The sequence below is a fragment of the Prionailurus bengalensis genome, chromosome A2 (genome assembly GCF_016509475.1).
Source record: "Prionailurus bengalensis isolate Pbe53 chromosome A2, Fcat_Pben_1.1_paternal_pri, whole genome shotgun sequence".
Classification (NCBI taxonomy): domain Eukaryota; kingdom Metazoa; phylum Chordata; class Mammalia; order Carnivora; family Felidae; genus Prionailurus; species Prionailurus bengalensis.
In genome coordinates, this window is record NC_057348.1 from 71,460,157 (window position 1) to 71,484,297 (window position 24,141).

General features: G+C 44.7%; 1 protein-coding gene across 7 annotated transcripts in view; it reads left to right on the forward strand.

The window, feature by feature from the left end:
• The window catches only part of GLI3 (GLI family zinc finger 3), a 279,721-nt gene that overhangs the window by 238,497 nt on the left and 17,083 nt on the right, over positions 1–24,141 (forward strand). For all 7 annotated transcript variants that reach the window (XM_043588512.1, XM_043588510.1, XM_043588513.1 and 4 more), the window contains 2 exons: positions 22,285–22,434; positions 23,771–23,935. In XM_043588512.1, coding sequence (XP_043444447.1) covers positions 22,285–22,434; positions 23,771–23,935 — 315 coding nt within the window. The remainder of the gene's footprint in view (positions 1–22,284; positions 22,435–23,770; positions 23,936–24,141) is intronic.

Here is a 24,141-nt window from a genome sequence, read left to right on the forward strand (position 1 = left end):
TCAGCTCTGCTGTTGTTCTGGATACGACAGTGGAAACAGGTGTTCCCCGTCTCCTCCATGTGTCGCCCATGTTCATCCAGATGGTTCCATTTTTTTCATAATAGTTTTTGCCATCGGAGGTTAGACTTTTATGAAGAGTAATTCCTCCCATGCAGTTGTGTCCCATGGAAAGTGAGGAAAATAGAACACTATCCTCTTTCAACAAGAAACCCAACTCACCTGAATAATGTGATTTACATACTAAGTCAACTTCCAACTTTTTCAAAAAACTCCATACTACGTGTAGCAAATTTTGGATACGCTTGAACAAGATTTAAATCCATGTGCTCATCAAAAAATAAATACATAGGGGCGCCTGGGTGGTTCAGTCGGTTGGGTGTCTGACTTCAGCTCAGGTCATGATCTCATAGTCCATTGAGTTCGAGCCCCGCGTCAAGCTCTGTGCTGACAGCTCAGAGCCTGGATCCTGCTTCAGATTCTGTGTCTCCCCCTCTTTCTGTCCCCCCACCCCCCACTCACACACTCTTCTCTCTCTCTCAAAAATAAACATTAAAAAATTTTAATTTTATTAAAAATAAAATAATAAAATAATAATTTATTAAAGTAATAAATAAGTTAAATAAATAAATAAACCCATGTGCTCATCATACCCCATAGAGGCTGAAAAACCATAGGGGAGGAAATGCAGAAAAGTAAACAGACATTGAAATAGATTTGGTCAAGGGGCACCTGGATGGCTTGGCAGGTTAAGCGTCTTGCTCTTGATTTCGGCTCAGGTCATGACCTCCCGGTTAATGAGATCAAGCCTGCCATCAGGCTCTGTGCTGACAGCATGGAGCCTGCTTGGGATTCATTCTCCCTCTCTCTCTCCTTCTCTTCCCCACCCCCCCAAGATAAATAAATAAACATTAAAAAAAAAGAAAAGCAATAGATTTGGTTGAAAAAGAATGCTTCTAGGCGAAAAGAAAGGAAGAAATTAATTGAAGATGTTAGTTCACATTCACCTCAAGCTTTATTTAACAAAAAAGTGATTTGACGTCTGGTGTCTAAAGCTTGAAAGATAATTTGGTGAGCAATGCAGAGGGGGACACAGCCATCGCCTGAGCATTAAGTTGGCTCCGTCACTGTAATTTGTATGGAGCCAATATTATGTTAACACCATTCCCAACCTCTGCCAATAAAATTAAGTGCCCTATTGAAATGCTGCAATTCATTATTTTACTTTCTTGTTAAAAGTAATGTATTTCGTACTTCATAGGCCGATGAGAGGTGTTAAGAGTTAGAACTGGAATATATTTTGGAGGCATTAAGGAAGGCAAAAATTCTCTTAACTGATGGCTGTGGAATAGGCCCATTAATGCTTCATTACCAATTTGTTTGACATAACCCATGTCTTGCCATAGTGAGAAGCAGTAGGTTGCCACAAATCCCGGGCATCCTTTGAATGGTTTTTACAGGCTTTCTGGACACTTCAGATAAGAAGCAGTGAAAGAGCTATTTTTTTTTTAAATATGTGTAAAGAAAATACGGTGTTCTCTGTCACATGCTTGGAATTCGAGCCTGTGGTGTGAATAACCTTAGAAGAGCTGCCATATATTGATTACTTCAGCTGTCTCCGTTTAGTTATAAAATAAATGAAGTCAGCTCTTGGCTCCTCTGACTCCCTAATGACCACTTCCTTCATTCACCTCCTCTTTCCAAGCATTACCCTAGGACGACCTGGTGAGGCCAGTTGAATTCCGGACCCTTGCCTCTCGCCAAAAAAATCAACAAACAAAAAGACAGTCTCTGTGCATCAGGCATGTAGAAGATGTTCTCAGTCCTAGAGTATAAGCTTCCATGCAAAGTACAGCAAGAAAAATATCTGTATGAGAGCTGAATTGAGATAATCTTTTTTAGGGCCTCTAGGTGGGTAAATAGCCTACCACCGCCCCCCCCCCCCACAATGAAATATGAGGAAACTGACATGATTGCATCACATTATGGATTCATATTGTTCAGCTGAGCACCATTTCCTGAGCACCTGCTGTGTGGGGGTCATGGGGAAGGCTTGTGGGCACCAAGACGAAGGAGATGTAGCCCCTCCTCTGGAAGCAGGCTAGGAAGGCCAACAGCCATGCTCATTTAAGATAAATCCACTTAGAATGCAGAGCAGACTATCCTTAGAAGAATTTCAGTGTTCAGGAGAGTTAGGGCACATTTACCATCCAGTTGGGACACCAGCTCTTTCCTTCTTTCCCTCTTTTCTTTGTAAGTTTCTGTCTCATGGTATGTTTCTTCTCTGCTCATCTGATCATATGAATGCCCAGAGCAGCAGTGGCTCAGATAGTCTGTGATCTGGAATGATCGTTGGCTCCGCCAGGAATAGTCCATAGCATCCACTTTAATAAAATGTGAACATTGACAACTCCTTAGTCCTAGGCAAGCCCAGTGTAAAAACGTCAGCTGCAAACTTGGCGAAGTCCAGCCACCGCATAGCAGCTTTTAAGGATGTTGTAAAATTCTTTCCATAAATAATGTTAAAGGGGAAAAAATAAAAGCTGAACTTCTCAGAAAGTCAGGTTTTCTTACCAGCCTTCCAACCGGCAAGGCAAGGATGCAGTTCTTTTCTGAGAGAAGGCATCTTAGACTGAGATTATATAGTGTATAGAAACATCAGAGAGAAGAAAAACCCAAACTCTGTTAGAAAAAAATCTTTTTTATATAGCCATAAAAGGGAAATGGTTCCCGCCCACACCACTCTCAGCTGAGATTAAGGGAGTGTCTCTCCCAGCAGCTTTCCAATATGAAGAAATAAAAATCCCAGTGCTTCTGCCCATGGTTTCATGGCCCCGTGGACCTTGCACAGGAAATCAAGGAAGGCTTGTAAAACACTGCATTCACAGAGCTCAACGTTTCGCTTTACCACACTTGCCACATAAGGACGCATCGGCTCAAATCGGAACAAGATGTGATCTTACTGAGAAAGAATCCTTATAATATCACGTTACCTCCCCCTGAAAATTCCCCCAAGCATGTATAAAATCCAGAGGACCTAAAGTGGAACACCGAAGAAAGCCTTTAAGGCTAAAAAGCAAGCTGCGTTTACTTTCCTTGTATCATATTATATAGACATATTACAATTATGTCCGCGATTAAAAGCACTGTCATGCTGCATTATGAACTGTTCTTATGTTTAGGATTAGATAACTCTTCCCCCACACCCCCACGGATTCCTTTTATGTCCTAAGGGCAAATCCTTTCTCTTGGGTCAGGAATGTAATAAGGTAGGTTTTCCTCTCTCTGGGATATTGTGTCTGTCTCACTGTGTTTAAATTGATGCAGAAAGCTCTTCAGAGCAAAATACAGTATTTTCTTTGTATATGAGCCAACAGTTGACTAACCCACAGGGAATTCTCTGTGTTGAGCATTTTAAAGGCACAGGTTGGGTATGTTTGAACTGCTGAAGCTCAGGGAAAACCACTGGGAAAGAGGCCATGGCTCTGGGAAGAGCTGCCTTCTTTCTCACGTGGTCTGGGGCGGGGGGGTGGTGGGGAGGCAGGGAGAAAAATCACTATTCTAACCAATAATTTTTTAATGACAAATTAAGTCAGGAAAAGTACCCCGCTTATTTTAATAACACTGATGCAAGACAGGAATAAAGAGGAATTGCAGTTTGCGTAAATGGAGGTTACATAGAATTTAAAGGCATTTAGCTACCTAAAATGAGTTCCCTAAACAGTTCTCTCTCCATCAGACCTATGAATTGTTAACACATACCTCTTGGGAGTTGAACCACAGACCATGGTCTCCAGAACCAGCAAATTTGCCATTTGAAGTAAAAGGGAATTTCTCCGGTTCAGTATCTCCTTCCAGACCACGAGCTGCCAGAGGTCAAGGCCATTGCCAACCAAGGATAACTTATTTAACCCCCGTAATGTTGGTTATGGTTTTGGTAGTACCCCAGAGTCTAGGATCTTGGAATTCATACAAAGTATAAGCAGTATACAGTTTGCGTGTGTGTGTGTGTGTTCGTATACATGCCCAAAGGGATATATGTTTCCTTCCTTCATTCCTTCCTTCCCTCCCTCCCTCCTTCTTTCCTTTCTTCAGGGTGCAGGTCACCCTCTCTTGACAGTGCACTTTCTGTAGTATTTAATTTAAAAAAAAAAAAGTCCCCCCTCTGATGAGCCCTTTGGCTCTTTATTTCTGACAAATGAGTTCACTCTTTCTTGACCTTGAATCTGCCGCTTTTTTCCCTCAGCCTCATCTGTGTGTAGGTAAAAAGTTTAGCTCTGGATTCTGTTTTGATCTCTTCCACAAACTTGTGGTGCACTAGTACGTAAGTTTCTGAACCTCTCCGAGCATCAGGAAAATCCCCCTGTAGGAGGTAAAGGGTCAGAGAGAATGAACCACGTGGAAAGACATTGGTCAAGCAGGCCCGGTATAGAAGTTGGTGTGAGCAAAGGTGTTCAGCACACAGCCTGCCTGCCCCATCCCTAGAAACAGAGGAGAGGAGAGGGCAGAGCAAGAATGATCATAATGCTGGCCAGCACCTTCGCGTGGCCTTGTGCAGTGGATTTCTATCCATTCATGGGAAGGGCCTCGATTAGGAGGGCCTGGGACCAGTGCTCAACTTGACTCTTTCTTAAAACATGCTGCTGCTCCTCATTGTTGTAGCTGAGTTACCTGAAAATTGAAATGCACAGAAATCGCTTTGCAGGTAATGTAGATAAGATGGCAAATAGGACACTTTTACTTTAAATATCCAGGTGACAAGATTTGGACCAAACATTGAGTTTCAATTAGCTTCAGTCTCTGGGTTTTTTGTTTGCTTTTTTTTTTTTTTTTTTTTTTAGTACATTCACTGTTTTTCCCCTACAGAGTGTTAAAATTCATAACGTTTTAACCAGTTTCTGCACTATTATAATTACACTATATTAATATTCTGTTAATATGCAGCGTGGAGGCAATTTGAAGGGTCACATTAAACTTTTTAAAAGTTGCATGATTGCACAATGTATACTGGCCACGTTTTCCTAGGAAAATGTGCTTATAAAAAAAATAACGTTTTATAGAATCAAACCCCCAAATTAAAAGCATATTTTTAGGAATAAATTAGCACTTCTTGAGAAATCAAATTTTTACTTTGGCGGAGAGGTAAAAGGCAAAACAAACAACAAAATCCAGGAATGGCTCAAATTCAAAGAAAGTCACCTCCCCCGGGAGTGATTTCACCATGTGAAGAAGGATGGTGCTTTAGCACAAGGGGGGCTAACTTCCCAGTTCTCTTTTGTGAAGGCCACAGATCATTTCACACACACACACACACACACACACACACACACACACACACACCTTTAAAGTTGCCAAGTTTAAACCTGTGTTTTCCTTATTTATTTCTCCAATTGAAACTCTGTCTGAGCAGCCTTACTTCCTCATTGCTGTCTTTTCCAGTGCTTTAGTCATGGTAGGGGGCGAAATTTCCATTACATTAATGAGATTTTCACAAGCAGATTAAAGATGAAATATGCCCTTCAGTCTTCTGTGATTTAACAGCCCTGCATTAGGAAGAAATCTCTGTATAAACTATCGACAAACACAATAGCCAGGGGGCAAAATTCCAGGGAGACAGAGTAGAGCCTAATCACAAGGGTAACTTGACCTTTTTTTTTTCCTCTCTCCTTCATCTGAAGCATTTTGAATTATTTCAAGAGAAACTTAGCAAAACTTCAGATGATTTGACTTCCACAGGATTAGGACTTAAATGCCAGAGCCCCTACCCCAAAGTTGTATCAACATCGTGATGGCGGGCAAAAATACATTTTAGAATTCCTTTTCATTAATATGTATAGGAACCGACTAAGATAACTCTGCATTATGTCACTACTAGCTCAGAACCTCAATCACGGCATAAAAGGGGGTTCTGTTTGGTGGACCCTGAAGGCGTATGGGAGGCTGAGGTTTATCGGATTGTTGAGAAAAGAAGAATCACAGGAAATTGCTTCTGTTTCCTGTGGCTTCTGGTTCTCAAAGCACAAATGGAAGGCGATGGGCTGGGGGTAATGCTGAGATCTGGGCCCACATCAGTTCTCAACCTGGTATTTCCAATAACACATTCCTCCAACAAATATTTATTGAGCATTTACTATATGCTGGGCACCGTTCCAGGCACTTGGAACACATCAGGGAACAGAATCAATAAAAATCTCTGCCTGTGTGGAATTTACATCCTCATGGGGAGGCAGACAATAAATCAGAAATAGTCTGTACGTAAAGTATAGTGTGTGCGAGGTGATGAGGGCCATGGGGAAAATCCAGCAGCCGAGGCCAAAGGAGTGGGGAGTTCAGAGGTGAGGAGGGTGTACTATAAATGGGGTGATCAGTCTCATTAAGGAGGTGACACTGGAAGGAGGACTTGAAGGAGGTCCAATAATCTTGGCTTAGTGACCCCGTCCCAGATGAGAGCCAGGTGTCTCCAACTACATCGTTCAGTCTCAGGGGTGGACTTTTCCTTTGAGGCAGTGGTTCTGCACTGCTTCCATCCCGTCCATCCCGTCTTGCGGGCACTCAGCCCCTGGTGACCATGCTGCAAGATGCGGGGAGCAATCTTTGCCTCTCCAGCCCTGCAGGCCTCCTCGACGAAAGGCTGTTACGAAGAATGGAATTTTACAGACAGCTCAGGGGAATCACGGAGGGTCCAAAACAGCAAAGAGCTTGTAATAATGGACACTTGTGGTCTCTGTCAATGTTCTTTAGTCCCTTCCAGCATGGGAGTTACACATGGTCCACTTGTCCTTCGGAAGCTCCAAGCTCCCCCATGATGCTCTCTTCCCTATCTGATTCCCTAAAACATACTACAGCTGGGAAGCTGTTGCTGCTAGAAAGCCTAACTTTTGTTGTCTTAGCTTATGCCCGGGGGTCCTCCGGATATACCCAGGGCACCCCCTTCCCCACCATTGCATGCAGTCTCCTTTGTCCTCTTCCACTTCTGTTTCATTCTGTTTCTTAAACACTGGTTTCTCATCATCTCCAGTGACTTCCTTCATCCTCCGCAAAGTCTCCATAGGTCAGGGTCTTTCACGTTGGCCTTTGTGAAGTCCTTAAGATTCTGTGTGTGGGGGTCACCAAAGATAATATGGCGTGGGGAAAGGGGCTGCCCTCCTCCTTCGGTTAGGCCTTTCTCAGATTCTTAAATCTTTAGACTTGTCTTCTTTGCCGGATGTCCTTATGGAGATGTCCTGGAGGTACTTGCATTATGTCTTGCCCCAAACAGAAACATCATCTCTTTCAAATTCTCCCAGAATCTCTCAAGCTAGAAACTTCAGTATCACCTGTTCCTCCTCTCTCTAATTCACCATCCACAAACTATCCCAAATTGTCTCTCAATCTAGCTCTTTCTCTCCATCCTCTTGGTGGCTGTCTGGGGCATAGGTGCCTTAGAGCATCCGGCACCCCTCGTGGTTTTGCACCAGCCTAGGTGGTAGCAGAAGTCCTGTTGCAGTATACTCCCAGCTCCCTCCCTCACCCCTCCTGTATTATGTACATGGACATGCACCTATGCGCGCACACACTCACCCTTCCTGTGTACATGCACACACGCACACCCTTCCTGCACTATGTACATGCACACGCAGGCACGCACACTCAGCCCCCTGTACTATGCACATGCACCCACACACACACGTGCACACACACCCCTCCTGTACTATATACATGCACATGCACACGCACATACATTCATCCCCCGGTACTATGTACGTGCACACACATGCGCGCACACACACACACCCCTCCTATACTATATACATGTACATGCACACGTGCACACACATTTCCCTGTACTATGTACATGCACACACACACACCCCTCCTGTACTATATACATGTACGTGCACATGGACACATACACTCATCCCCCTGTACTATGTACATACACACATGTGTCCCCCTGTACTATGTACATGCACACGTGTGTGTTTACACACTCAGCCCACACTCAGTGGCATTTGCCAACACATCATGATCTTCCTTGACCCTGGACCTCTGTAGCTCTCTCTCCTCTGGGATACACTTTTCTCTGTGCCGGGTTCCCTCTCTTTATTTTGGATTCAGCTCATTTACCTGCGTGTGAAGCCTGCCCTGACCTCATTCTGTCACCACTGTAGTTAAACCACTTGTTTCCCACTCACCCCACTTCAAATATTATCTCAGACACAGTGCACATGCCTTACTCTTCTTGTCTTGCCGCCAGTATACGAATGAATTCCTATATCCTAATGCGTGGACCAATGTTCTTTCTATAAACTCTATGCTTTCTACTGACATGATAAAGGAAATTACAATCTGCATATGGAATAGTTAGCATGTGCCCATATCATACAGGATATTTTATTCTTATATACTCACATGTGCCAGCAATAGGGACTAAGATGTTTCGAAGGGGTCCTGTACGCCAGGGTGAATAAGAGTTCATTGAAGAGTGGCGGAAAAGTTCCACACGTTGAAAAGCTTGCTAACGTGGAGATGTCCTAGGGTTCCCCTTCCATCCTGTTTTGCTAAGACAAACTGGCAAAGCCAGGGGCCTTGAGCTTACTAGTTTTCTGTCATGTGGGGCCGTGAGGGAAGGAAGAGGGTGGTGCATTCCTTTGGGTGGCTTGCTTTTTATTTACAATGGTGTCCATGATGTGAAAGCTAATTTTTAAACAGCGCTCCTTTCTGCATTCCAACAGCCACTCTTGGACGAAATCCAGTGGACATGTCTTACTCAGTGTTGCCTCTTCAGGGTTTAGCACAGTAACTGTGATATCATAAATAAGCATTGAGTTAATAGTGAATGAATAAGTCAGCTCAGCGGGGACTTGTGGGCAGATTTCCAAGTGGATAATTTTGCCTGCTTGCCCGCCTCCTTCCTTTCTTCCAATAGCTCTTGAGATTTGCCTGGGTTTCTGTCATTAGCAGCCCCCACCCCTACTTTGCACACATACACACACACTCACCTAAACTCCCATTGACTCTGAAGGAAGACTCCCAGCACTTTTCAGGCAGGAACCTCCCCTAGCAGTGTAGTGGGCAGAAACCCTCAGGGACGAGGTTGGGTCTGGGCTGGCACCAGAATAACTCTCTGCCTCATGTCTTCAAAGGATCCCAGGAAAAAAGAGTCTGGACTTTTCTCCAAATGTTAAAGATAGACTTTCATTTGAAATTCAAACATATTTTATTGTATCTGTCATTATTTTGACAAATATTTTAGACCTCAAAATTAGGGTTTAAAAATTTATCAAAGAGGCATCTGGGTGGCACAGGGAGCTAAGCATCCGACTCTTGATTTCAGCTCAGGTCATGATCTCACAGTTCATGGGTTCAAGCCCCGCATTGGGCTCTGTGCTGGAACTGTGGAGCCTGCTTGGAATTCTCTCTCCCTCTCTCTCTCTGCCCCTCTCTCTGCCCCTCCCCCATGCATGCTGGCTCTCTTGCTCTCTCTTTCAAAATAAGTAAGCCTTAAAAAATGAATAAATAAAATGAATAAGAGTTTGTAAGACAGTATGCCAGTTTCAAGGCCAATTGTTGTAATGTCCAGAATCAGTCTTCAGTAATGTGGATGGAGCATAGACACTTTTATAAGGGCGGTGAAGAGAGACCACCCATTCAAATCCTGTCTCATCTTTACTCCTCTGTGTTTATTGTATTCTTGAATTTCAAATGTCCTCACAACCACACTATATATTCAGGCTCTTTCCAAAGGGCAGTGCCCGTATGCTCCATGTGGATTGCCAAGATCATAAAAATTAAGAACTAATTAAAGGCTAAAATTTTTTCTGCTTCTAGATAATGGAAACTCTTTCTGTCTTCCATCTCAAACAGGAACAGTTTACATCTACCTTCTTGCATTCAGGGAGACTTTAAAATTGAGTCTTCCTTCATCATGTGTTTGGGGGTGTGTGTGTGTGTGTGTGTGTGTGTGTGTGTGTGTGTAAGCATTAAACTCCTTAAAATTAGAAGTGCAAGGAGTCCTGTTATAATTGCCATTACATTATTGTACCAATCCAACCTACCTTTTAAAGTTTATAACAAAAGAATTGCTTTGACCATAGGTTGAAGAATACAACTACTCTACAAAAACTAGCAGGAATTATTATTATACAGAGAAACTACCCATTAACCTTCTTTTCTCTTCATGGCCAAAATCCAGGTCCGTAGGGTGGGAGGATTTTAATGCCGGGGACACAGTTAGACTTTTGAAATCTTTAATTTGGTGATATCTGCCATTACTGTGGATGGTAACACTTTCCAGATACACTGGGTTTGTAGGGATGATCCATTCCTATGAGTGACTAAGGATGCATTTTCTGGCCACCTTTCCTGGGCCCTGTGGCCTTAGTCTAGAGCCAGTTGAAGAACCAGAAGGTGGGGCTTTCACACTGTGTCTTGGGAGCTAGTGCTGTGATCAGAAACGTTGGCACTCACTGTATTTGGTGGATTGGCTCATTGCAAAAAGATGAAAAATTTTTAAAATGTGTTTTGGAGATTGGTTTTCCAAACTGTTTCATCCCGTGATGACACAACTAAGATTATCTTGCCTGTCTGCAGTTAGCAGTCTTTTTTCTAGACGGGTGTTACTAAATCCTAAATCTTTACTTGCTTAACTCTTTGTATTTGTCTTTTTGGCAACTGGGCCCCCAGTCCATCTCCTTAAGACACGTTTGTATTTTTATTGTTATTTTGCCTCAAACAAAAGTTGGTATTTGAAAGAATAAGATAAAAAACAAAATGTGCCCAGTAATTTGTACAAAGGATGTAATTTGTAGAAAGAAAGTAATTTGAAAGATGCGATGAAACCACTTTACCTCTCTTTTTGAAATCTTGGTGGGGTTTAAATGCTGGCCCTTCCAGAAAAGTTCTCAAAAGGTTTTTTGTTTGTTTATTAAACTATAAGAGAACCTTCTTAAAAGAGAAGAGTTACATTTATGTTTTGTGAAATTTTTTTTAATGTTTATTTTTGACAGAGCGCTCAGTGGGGGAAAGGTGCAGGGGTGTGGTGGAGGGGGGGTGACTAGGGGGTGGGAGGAAGATCCAAAGCAGGCTCTGAGCTGACAGCAGTGAGCCCAATGCGGGGCTCGAAGTCACGGACCATGAGATCATGACCTGAGCCAAAGTCAGACACTCAACTGACTGAGCCACCCCTGTAAAATAATTTAGAGTTCAGAGAACAAAACTACAAGAGATCAAGAACTTTTACAATCCTTACAAGGAGTTAGAGGCCCTGAACCCATTTTCAAGAATGAAGATGTTTTCCTTTTAACTAAGTAATATGAATAACATTAATCTATATTAACGCTTACATTTTACTTTTTAAAAATTCTTCTCAAAAATGAAAATTTCCTGTGGTGTTAGGTCATCTTACTATGAAACCAGTACACTATCGTTGTGTATACATGATTCTGAGCCAGTACCTGCCACACTTCTGGAGTGGGAGGAGATACAAGCCAGGTCAGTTATATCACAAATGAGACATTTACACCTGGTAATTTTATAATTCAAGGTAACAACAAAACCAAAAATATAAAAATTCTGAATTGACTACCCTTGAATTTGCCATGAGATTTTAGTACATGTTAAACTATATAATGCATTAGAAAATACCAGATTTTTCAAATCATGCACTATTTTGCATGAACTCGCTTGAAATAATACAAGCGTAGGATGTTTTAGTGTTGCTTCCATCTCTGCACAGAGTTCCCTTTTCTCCGACTTTCTACTCATCTCTACAACTTGAAAGATGAGGAAGGGATATACAGAGAAGTTGTCACTTATGTGACATTCTCAGGTTGTTAACTCTGAGTCCAGTATGAAATCCACCAGGAAATATTGTATCATTGAAGTATGTTCTGTTTTAACTCTGTCTGTCTGTGGATCGTGTGTGTGTGTGTGTGTGTGTGTGTGTGTGTGTGTGTGTTAATTCTGTAATAGAAGTTATGATTAAGGTACAGCCTGGGGCTGCCAGAGAAACCATTTGCTAGGCCCAACCCCTACTCTGTCTGGGGATGGTTGCAGGAGAAAGTCAGATCCATTTCTCAACCACTTTTCCTCTGTCCACCCACAATCCCCTGTCACCAAAGTCCATCACCAAGTACAGTAGACCCTTGAACGACACAGGGGTTGGGGCACTGACCCTCCATGCAGTTGGAAAATCTGTGCATAGCTTTTGTCTCTCCCAAAACTGAACTACGAATAGCCTAATGTTAACTAGAAGCCTTACCAAGAACATAAATAGTTGATTAGCACATATTTTGCAAATGTATTATTTACTGTATTCTTATGATAAGGTAAGCTAGAAAAAAAGAAAATGGTATTAAGAAAGTCATAAGGAAGAGAAAATAAATTTATAATAATGTACTGTAAAAAGTCTGCATGTAAGTGGACCCATGCAGTTCAAACCCCTGCTGTTCAAAGTGTTCAAATGCACACTTTCAGGGTTTTCTTTTTTTTTTTTTTTTTTTTTTTTTTTTTGGAGGGAGGAGAGGGTAACGTCTTTATTGACATACACTTACTATACCTTGTGTGAGGCAAACATGTTAACCACTACACTAGGGAAACCCTACCTCATATGCCCTGTGATTCACCCATTTAAAGTATACAACTCAGGGGCACGTGGGTGGCTCAGTTGGTTAAGCATCTGACTTTGGCTCAGGTCATGATATCATGGCTCATGGGTTCGAGCCCCACTTTGGGCTCTGTGATGACAGTTTGGAGCCTGGAGCCTGCTTCGGATTCTGTGCCTCCCTCTCTCTCTGCCCCTCACCCACTCACGTTCTGTCTGTCTCTTTCTCTCAAAGATAAATAAACATTAAGAAAAATTTAAAGTATACAACTCAGTGTATTTTGATATAAACACAGAGTTGTGCAACCATCCCCTCAATCAATTTTACAATGTTTTCATTAGAAAGAAAGAAACCCCATCTCCCAGTCTCTTTGCAGCCACAGGTAACCACTAGTCTACCTTCCTTCTTTCTTTCTTTCTTTTTTTTTTTTCTTCTTGAAAAGATTTTATTTTTAAGTAATTCCTGCACCCAACGTGGGGCTCGAACTTACAACCCCAAGATCAAGAGTCGCACGCTTTACCCACTGAGCCAGCAAGGCACCCCTAGTGTACCTTGTTTCTATAGAGACCTGCCTATTTATTATGGGCATTCGTATAAATGGAATCATACAATCTGAGTCCTTTTGTGACTGCCTTCTTTCACTTAGCATATTGTTTGGGTTCACCCACGTCGTAACAGGTGTCGGAACATCATTCCTTTCACTTTGAGGGGGAATGTGATGGAGCTCCAGTGCATGGAGCATAACCTCCAGCCAACGGGGTCAGGGTGGCACTGAGGGTGGTATCTTAAGTTAGTTTCCATTGTCTAATTGCAACATTGCGAGGCCCTTTGTCTGACATTTGCTTTCTTTTAAAGAACTTTGTCTTCCTCACACATAAAAGAAAATAGTTTTGTTACAGATTTGTGCCTTGAAACAGACAAGATTTGAATACCTGTCAGAAGGACTCCATTCATTTATTCCTTTTTTTTTTAATTTTTTTAATGTTTATTTATTTTTTGAGAGACAGAGAGCATGAGCAGGGGAGGGGCAGAGAGAGAGGGAGTCACAGAATCTGAAGCAGGCTCCAGGCTCCGAGCTGTCAGCACAGAGCCTGACAATGGGGCTCAAACTCACGAACCACAAGATCATGACCTGAGCCAAAGTCGGACGCTCAACCGACTAAGCCACCTGGGCGCCCCTTCGTTTATTCCGTCTTAACCAGGAAGCGGACTTTTCCTTTTTATCTCTACCTAATTCTTAATATTCATAAACCAGAAAGAAGAAGAGAATGCTGTTTTTTACCCAACGTGTTGAGTCCTTTTGATATTTCTCTGTGTAATTTTTTAGTTATATCAGAAAACTAGAAAGTGGCTGGAATACTTGTATAAACCAGCATGGATTCAAACAATTGTGTTGTGAGGTCTTCGTGGAGATCCCTCCTACAGCAAGCATCACATACTGTTAGGAAGATTGATGGGTGCCAACAAAACCATTTGAATTATTTTATTTATCTAAAATTAAAGTGCGTGTAGAGATAAAGGGCCTATTTCAGCTCTGATAGTCTGAGGCTGCTGCCTTTTTCTGCTTCTGCCTAGCAATGCTGTTAGAAATCCGAACATAGGGTACTGCTAATGGAATCTGTGTCACGACAGTTGTACAACTTTCCAGCAATGGCCCATGTGTGACAGAATACACAAAACAAGAAGACATATGTCTCCTTTCAGATGAAAGGTTTGAAGGATTCTTGCAGTTTCTTGGAGACAAACAATTTCAGTTTCTTAAATCAGCTTTAATGAAAATTAAGCTTTAATCCATTATAAATTATTTTTTCCTCTCTCTTTTGCAGAAATATTTCTGGACTACTAAGAGATAGTACACTTGACTCTTGAACAACATGGGTTTGAACCATGTGGGTCCACTTATATGTGGATTTTTTTCGAGAAATATAGTGCAACACCATAAATGTATTTTCTCTTACGATTTTCTCAATAACATTTTCTTTTCTCCAGCTTACTTTATTGTAAAAAGACAGTATATGATACACATAACATACAAAATGTGTGTTAATTGACTGATTACACATAATATTAACATAATATCAGTAAGGCTTCCAGTAAAGTTTTTGAGGAGTCAAAACTTCCATGTGGATTTTTTACTGTGCACGGTGTCGGCACCCCTAAATCCTGTGTTGTTCAAGGATCAGCTGTTATAGATCAATAATATAAAGTCAAGATTCAAACTGAAAATGGAGCTTATTTAAAATTGTTTAGCTGCTTATAGCCCATCCTCTACCAGAATAGGGGGCCTCCTTAACCTACGTCCTCAGCAAATCCCTAAAAGTTAATAAATGATTGAATTCTGTTAAATGTATTCACCGGCTCAAGCCTAGGTTATGAGCTCACCTGGTGGCCATGCAAAAAGATTTAGAATTGAACATTTCTAGTTTCTGAGAAGGCAGGGTTTCGGTTCTATTTCCTTCAGTTTTAAAACACGAAGGGGCACCTGTGTGGCTCAGTGGGTTAAGTGTCCGACCGGCTCAGGTCATGATCTCGCAGTTTTGGGTTCGAGCCTCACGCTGGGCTCTGTGCTGACAGCTCAGAGTCTGGAGCCTGCTTCAAATTCTGTGTCTCCCTCTCTCTCTGCCCCTCCCCTGCTTGTGCTCTGTCTCTCTCTCTCTCTCTCTCTGTCTCTCAAAAATAAACAAACATTTACAAAATAATGAAATAAAATAAAATAAGATCATGGCATCAAATAGTGGAGTGTTCGTGGGTTAAGATAACAGAGAAATGTAGCAAAGGGATGAATCAGAAAGAGTCGCCAGGCTTCAGTGAACCCAACCACCTGCAAGCCCATAATGCAAGTTCCATTGTCTTGAGCATTCGTATATGAGATACACTACTTTCTGAGTCTTTATTTTCTTTTCCGTCAAGGCAGGGGTGCTGTGTATGTGTGTCTCCATGTATGTGTTTGTACATACCTACGTACATGGGTTTGTGTGGAGAGAGATCCGACTTGAGCGCCGTTCTACTGAAGACCGCGCGGTCCGCTTGTTACGCGTACCCGGTGCTGTGAAAAACTTGGCGGGAGCGCACTTTGTGGAAGCCTTTTACATCGGTGGCAAGATTCTGTGTTATCTGAGAAACAGTAGAAACTGACAGAAAGACTGGTGTGTAAGGTATATGCACAGGGGAGCCATGTGGACATGATGGTGAGGGTTGGGTCCCAAGTTTTTACATTTCCTGCTGTCCCTGGTTTTCAGTGGGTGTAACAGTAACATTTTCATTACGACAGTGGGAGTTTACCTTCTTGATGTTAAGGAGCTATCTGATTTAAAGACTTTAATTTTAAAAAACAGGTTTTTTCATGTTCAGTTTTCAGAGAGAGAGAGAGAGAGAGAGAGAGAGAGAGAGCAAGTGGGGGAGGGGCAGAAAGAGAGAGGGAGACACAGAATCCAAAGCGGGCTCCAGAGCTGTCAGCACAGAGCCCAATGCAGGGCTCAAACCCACGAACCGTGAGATCATGACCTGAGCCAAAGTCAGACGCTTAACCGACTGAGCCACCCAGGCGCCCCTGATGTAAGGACTTTGTCTGCTGACCAGTGTGCTACGCTGGCAGAGTTTGAACGGGGATGAGAGAAGCTTCCACACCCACCTCGCGCCCGGTTGCTCAGATGGAAGCTGCTTACCCGTCTAGAAAGCTTGTGCTTTCTGAGTGGGAATCGGCGGGGAATCTGGCAGAAGGAGAGGGCAGATAGAAAGCACCAGTGTGCTTCCAAGGTTCACGAACCGCTTGAATAGCAGCTTTATTTGAAGAGCCGCGAACATTCGGGGTCGATAGACCACACGCGTGCATTTCATCTGAAGGGTTAGCAATTAGACTGCAGAGGAACTGCCTGCTCTTTACTGGGAGTGAAATAATGAAGCCAGAAGAAAGGATTCTGATTAGCTTCGTGAAGTCCATTGTGGCTTCCATTTTGCTGATGGTGACAGAAAAGCTTCCCTTCCCCCATTTTCCTTCGGGGTCTTTCTTCCCACAGCACTAAAGCCTCCGAGGCTGATGCAAGTAGCTGGTTGCCTCCATGGCCAGGCGGACAACAGAGAGACTTCTCCCACCTTCCTCTGCACCCCGAGGCTCCACAGGGAGCAGACAAGACGGGAATGCATGCCTGATCCTGGCTCACCTTGCTGCAAACACATCTCAGTGGGGAAACAGCAACTTGGCTGGTTTGCTCTGGGCACCTCAGATGTATTATTTGTTTCATCAGCCATCAATTTCCGGAGGCAAAGGCTTACAACACCGCTTGGAAAATGGAATCATGGAGAGGCTGTGTGGTGGGACCCGGCCTTTTCGGGGCAGTTGCCTAGTCCTGGCATCCCCATCCTGTTTGTTCAGACAGGGAGAGTTTTGAGCGGCCCGGCTGAGAGAGCTGACATACAGCACCGTAATTTATACCATCTATCTCTTTCTGGAGCTTGGGCCTCTGGCAAATTGCATGTCTTTGTGTTGGATTAGTTTGGAATTTAATCATGCATTATTTTCCCTCCCAATTAAATTATTTATATATTTGATTAACGTTTTCACTGCGAGGAAGCCAAATGTTCAATGAAACCACAAATAAACACATGCCCATTGAATTTCAGGCCAGCTTCACATGGGATCATTCTGTCTGTGGAATGTTAAGAATTCACTCTGTATAGCCTTCTGAGCTACCTGGGATTTTGGTGAGCAAAATCCACCCCATCCTAAGATCACGATGCAGGGGGAGTCTGTCTGGCCTAGGTCCCTCCCTTGTTTAGCCTAGGATCCTGGCTTTTTTCCTTCCCATGTCTTTTTCTTTTCCCTGCACTGAAACCTCCCTCCCTCTAATTTTACTTCCTCAGGCTTGAGAGCCAGCCTGACCAAGAAAGTCATGGCTCTGGGGCACCTGGGTGACTCAGTCAGTTAAGCGTCTGACTCCTGATTCTGGCTCAGGTCATGATCTCACAGTTCATGAGTTCGAGCCCCGCATTGGGCTCTGTACTGACAGCACAGGCCCTGCTTGGGATTCTTGTTCTCCCTCTCCCTTCCCCTCCCCTGCTCATACTCTTGCTCTCAAAATAAAGAAAACTTTTAAAAGAATGTCATGGGCTCTGCTAGTCCAAGGAAGAGACTGAAATCACCTAATCAGGGGTGAGCAGACCAATGGCCCACGGATAAGGTCTGGCCCACTGCATGATTTTGCACAGCCCTTGCACTAAGAATGGTTTTTACAGTTTTAAATGGTTGAAAAAAAATATTTTTTAATGTTTTATTTGTTTTTGAGAGCAAGAGCACGGCAGGGGTGGGAGGTGGAACAGAGGATCTGAAGTGGGCTCTGTGCTGACAGCAGTGAGCCCGATACGGGGTTCGAACTCATGAACCATGAGATCACGACCTGAGCCGAAGTCAGGCGCTCAACCAACTGAGCCACCCAGGCGCCCCTTGAAAAAAATTTTAAGAATATTTCTTGACATGTGAACTGCTCAGTGTCAAGGATAAACAGCTGTACCTGTTCACTTACACGTTGTCTGTGGCCGTTCGCCTAAAACAGCGACAGAGTTTGAGTGCCTACAAACTTCTGACCACCAAAGCCTAAAATAGATTACTGTCTGGCTTTTTACAGATAATGTTTGCCGACACCTGATCTCTGGTTCATCACCAAGATTTAACAGACAAGAAAACCAAGGTTCAAGTGGGAGAACTGAGCTGTCCAAAGGTACACAGCTCATCAGAAATTGATCTGGGAGGCATCTTCCGATGCCCACCCCGCACTCTTCCCACTGTAGCATAGGGTCCGCCCTAAGATGAGCCCTCCTGTGGACACTCGCCACAGAGGCCAAAGCAGCTTGGGAAAGAAACGTAAATATTTAGGACCCATGGACATGTAAAATCTATGATTTCTTAGAATTTGAATTTTCACTTGAAATCTAAGGCCAGGAAATGTGTTCAGTTTAAAATGTATTTGAGCTGCCCAAGCAGGCAGAAGGATGCATCCGTATTTCTGTAGAGTAATTGATTATGTCCTGTGCTCAGCACTTGGACCTGGGCCCTGCCGGCTGAGGTGGTAGGATCTCATTTCAAGAAAAATAACTTGTGGTCTCACTCCAAGTTTTCACTCGAGCAGTTTCAGCAAATTATAAAAGCATATGAGATGGAACTCAGGTCTCCTGTACAGGGACCAAGAAGGAAAATCCCCAAGATGCTAACCTTTGGGAAAGTGAGGTCGCTCCTACTTCCTGGTGCAGATTCTTCTGCGTCTCTCCCCATGTGGGGATCCAATGGCTGATCTCCATGGGATCCCCGGGTTAGAGATCGTCGCAGAGGCCAAGATCGATGAGAGTTGTTGAGGTATAAATAGAAAAGGGGATCTTTTAGTCACTGTGCTCTCCAGCTCCTTGTCAGTTCTCTCTTCCAGCTTTGCAGCGGGTCCCTCCACACCTTTGTAGACCGCTGCTGTGACTTCCCAGCCTTCTGGTTTAAACCTCTCCTTCAGAGCCTTCCGTCGCTTGGCATGCACTTGAGGGGGCTGCTGGGGTGTTGGCTTCTCCTCAGTTACCTCACCCAGAGGAACAGACCCCTTCCCTCTCCTCCTAGAGTCTCTGACTTCACTGGCCACCCTTGACGCCTCCCCTGTTGCTCATTCCAGCTCCCCGCCCCGAGTAAGGCCCGTTAACCTTAGTACTCTGTCCTTGGGGGCAGGCGTCCAAGTGCTGCTCTCTGGACGTACGTTCTGTCCAAGGTTGTATCCTGCAGTCGTGCTGCTGGTGATCTGACCCAGCACTCTGCATCCCAAGTGGGCCCAAGCTCGCCTACCTCAACGGCATCCTCCCAGCCCATGGAAACTCTTACCTTCTTACCGCACCACACAGTGGCAGTGCTGGAAGCTTCCTGTGTCTGCTAGACCCATCCACCCATCCTCTCCTGCCATGCATGTTCCTCACACTATTCTTCAAAGGCACCAGGTTCTGTCCCACAGGTCTCACTTTTCTGCCGTGCTGACCCTTTCTCCCCACCCCGTTCCCGATCTGCACCTGGCTGGTCTCTGCCCCTCGCTTAGGTCCTGCCACGTCATTGAAGAAACTCACCCTGCTCTTTGGACACAGATTTGAGACCCCCTGTTAATTATTTTTAGAAAACCCTCTTACTTCCTTTCATAACACTGATCACAACTATAATTATATGGTAATTTAAGCCATTATCTGCTTGGCTCCGGTAGACTGTCATTTCCTTAGGGCAGGAAGCATGTCTGTCTGATTCCCCGGCACAGGGCCTGGTGTGGAGTGGACCCCAGTACACACAGCCCCAGTAAACGCATGAGAGACCAGTAAAACGTTGCAATCACAGATCGTACAGGAAGCGTTTGTTAATTGATGAGAAAAAGTGTTTCTAGAAAACTTGAGACTCAGCTTAAATGCAGCATCCACTCAGAAAACTGATTTTCCAGCTCATGCTCAGGTAGCCCCACACGTCTCCCCTCGGAGACCTGGGAGTCTTGGGTAACAAGCACTCAGTTCTCTCCAGGAAGCGTACATGCAAAATAGAGTGAACTCACCTTGTATTCGCTTACTCCACCCAGCAGGGTAGAGCTCACGTCTGCATACCATTCAAATCCTTTTGAATTCTTGAGAGTGTGTTATCTTCAAGTAATAGAACCCTTTACTTGCAGTCATGTTGTATGGATACCAGGTGAAATGAAGCTGAGTTAGATCAGCAGGAGCATCAAGTTCAAGCTCTTCTGTCCAGTGAAAGTTCAGTGTGCACATGAGTCCGAATCAATTCAGCAAATATTTACCGAGGACCTGCCAGGTGCCAGGGACACTGGTCTGTTGCTGAGAATAAGAAGCTAAAAGTTGTGGATCCTGCCCTCCAGGAGGAGGCTCAGCCCTGGTTCTAATTCAGCTTTCCAGCTCAGCCTGCCCCTCTCCTCCTTCCTCCTTCCCCTCTTGTCTCCTTTTTCTTTTCGTGTACCTCAATCCAAGTAGCTTATTTCCAATGACTTGGGAGAAAGTGAACCAAGAGCAGTGTTTAGGGAATGGATTTGTGTGATCAGCAGCTGTTTCCCCTGGAAAGGAGAGTTTGCAGAGCCCTTGTGTGTTCCGTGGGCTTAAAGGCTAGGCTCTGGCATACCTCAGAACAGTCCTGGCTGATAGGTGTGGGCCGCAAAGATGCGCTTGAAGCATAAATTTGAAGATTGCATGGTGTCCCCTGTCCAGCACCTCTGTTCTCCTCATACCCTCATATACATAACTTTTAAGAAATGCTAGTACTTAGGATAGTTGGCTTTTCAGAGGACACCCACGTCTGTGTGTCCTGGGTTGCTACACCCTTGGGGACCCAAGTGACTCTGTGTGGTTTCCTTGTGGCTTGCAGTGCTTCTGAGAGGACCCTGGTTGTCTCCCGCTGTGCTCTGCTCAGTCACCCACTCTCCTCGGTTCTTCCACCTTTCCGACAGCTGCTCAACTCTCTGACAGAGTTCACAGCAACTGCCTTTCTCTGCCCGCACCCATTTTTCAACTCCAGAAAGTGGGACCAACGTCATTTGTTCTAGCGGGTCACCTCCTGGAGGAATGGAGAAAGGCCTACTGAGGGTGGCATCTTGCCCTCAGGCCCCCGGAGACCACTCATTCAGGAGCCAGAGCCTAAGCAAGAAAGTAATTAAGTGTTCTGTCACAGCACACAGTGCATGGAACCCAAAGGGAGCGTACTCTCATTGAACAGATTCATTTGTGGGGGGTTTCCGTGGATGTTTCAGAAAGGGCTTGCAAGAGCCTTAAATGAAGGCAAATAGGATGTGGGGTAACCAGAGAATAAAAGCAACAGGTTCCACCCAGGACCCAGCTTTCCTCACTAACCCATAACTGGACACTTAAATCACATCATCATCTTATTTAAATGTACTTAAATGGGATCCTAGTTGAGAACTTTCTTTGCCTCTGGTGCTTCCTTAGGTTTCCTGGGTCTTGGGGTGTGAATCCAGGGAGCCTAACATTATTTGAAAACTTTGAATTGCTAAGGAGTTCAGGGAAATTTATCTTCATATTAAAAACCAAGTTAATAGAATTACATAGAGCTGGAAAGAACCTTAGCACTTAGGGAAGCCATCCCTTTATTTTGTCCCTGAGGAAGGCTAGGATCCTGAGACGAAAGCATTTTGTTGCTCCCTGGTTCTCTTCAGTATCTAGTTCGTTTGTCTGTGATTATTACCCAACGAGAAAAAACCCCACAAATTGGAACTAAAGTGTAGTTTGAAAAGGTGCTTTGGTTTTTTGCTGGCCCTTTATGCAGAATCAGGTGTGCACACACACACGTGTTCCCGTTCTCTGCAGTCTCGGCCACAGCGCTAATCCGGGACCTAGAGCGTGTGCGAGCTGGGGAGCACCCAGCTGCTCTGTCGACCATGAGACCCCCCACTTTGCAGAGGCCCAGCGAGGATGTGCGGGCTCACCTCATTTCACAACCCCCCCACCTTCAGAGGCATTTCTGGGACACCCAGCTTCCTCCGAACAGGGAGACTCCTGCTACTTAGAAATGAAGCGTGCACAGATTTATTTAAGAAACATACGAACTGACACAAAATCACTTGTATATAAAATTGTCCTATGTTCCTTAGGGCCTCCGGTTGGGGCACTTTCTGCGCCCCCTTCTGTAGCCTTCAGAAAGGAGTCCTGCATTGCTCTCTCCCTTTCTTTTTTTTCCAACCCCCAGCATATAAATAATGACCATATTCATGGTGAGAAGAAGGAATTCGTGTGCCGATGGTTGGATTGCTCGAGAGAGCAGAAGCCCTTCAAAGCCCAGTACATGCTGGTGGTGCACATGAGGAGACACACGGGGGAGAAGCCTCACAAATGCACTGTGAGTGTGCGGCACAGGCTGCTGGCTTGGGGCCATCTGGCACTAGTGCGTGTCAGGTTGGGGTTCAGGGTCACCCGCGGGCCTCTACATGCTATGGGTGCGGCTGGGTGGCTGGAGGCACAGGGGTCTGTGTTGAATGCCGGTAGTTCTGAGAAGGGGTTCTGAAATGGGGGGATCGCCAGAAGTGGAGAGCAACAGCCACGTTTTGGGGGACAGTAGAAGTCGTCTGCGCTGTCCAACAAGGTGGCCATGAGCCACATGTGCCTCTTGGGTGCTTTTGAGACTTGTCCAGAGCAACCAAGGAACTGATAATTTTTTAATTTAAAAATTTTTTTAATTTCTTAATGTTTATTTTTGAGAGAGAAAGAGGCGGGGGAGGGGCCGAGAGAAAGGGAGACCCAGAATCCAAAGGCAGGTTCCAGGCTCTGAGCCATCAGCACAGAGCCCAACGCAGGGCTCGAACTCATGGACCGTGAGATCATGACCTGAGCTGAAGTTGGACGTTTAACCGACTGAGCCACCCAGGTGCCCCTTAATTTAATTTAATTTAATTTAATTTAATTTAATTTAAAGAACGGTAAATATAAAGTCAGCCTCTGCTGGCAAGCAGCTAGCACATCAGATAGCACAGCTGTGTGGAGTGGCAAGTGGGCAGCAGTGGCTGGGACGCCCTGGCAGGCACTGGGAATAAGCATGTGACCACCATGCCGGCCCCAGCACAAATGCCCATCACGCTGGAGGACTCGGAGGACAGAAGGAGGTGCAAGCCTGGACTTGAAGCACTTGAGTTCACTTTTAAAAGTATAACCCAGATGACTTGAGAGTTTTTCTTTGCCTTCCTAGTCTGTCCCCATGGCCTGGTATCGACCCGCAGGGTGGCTGGGACTCAGCCTCTTTCCCTGAGGTGCCTCCAAACACATGGGCACTGCTCAGCCCTGCACTTTACATCTTAAAGGCCCTTTACAAACATGATCAAATTCCGTGCCTTTGTGTGGACACAAAGCCATATTAGTGAACTTTGTGCTGAATCTAAAATCAGTGGGAATTTGAGGAGATCAGTGAGCAGATAATGAAACCCATTGTGCACATTGAGTGGTCTATTAAAAAAAAAAAAAAAAAAAGACCTCCAGGACTTTTACTAGCCCAGAAAATGCAGTCTCTTGAACTGCACTGAGCCCCATCTGAATCCCAATAAATGCAGAGTTTAGTGGACTTTTGTTCCTCGGTTTTGAAAAGCTGCTGACCCTCCAGACGTCAGTCTTTCATCAACTCTGAGGGACTGTTGGGCATAAGCCGGGATTGTGTGGAGTAATGCAGATTTACCTGTTGTCCCCAGTTTGAAGGTTGCACAAAGGCCTACTCGAGACTAGAAAACTTGAAAACGCACTTGAGATCCCACACTGGAGAGAAACCGTACGTCTGTGAGCACGAAGGTTGCAACAAGGCTTTCTCAAATGCCTCCGATCGCGCCAAGCACCAAAACAGGACGCATTCCAATGAGGTGAGGCTCCTCCACGAGACATTCTTTGGGCCCAGAGCTCGTGGTGCAAACAAAGAGCCCTCGTGGGCAATGCACACGGAGGGGAGGCCCATCCCGTCTGATTTCCTGTCTGCCATCCCCAGCATGAGCGTGCACTGGCTGCGGCTGCAGGTGGGGGCCCGGAGCGTCAGAGGTAGGGGCTGAAAAGGGGCCTGGTTTGCCGCGGA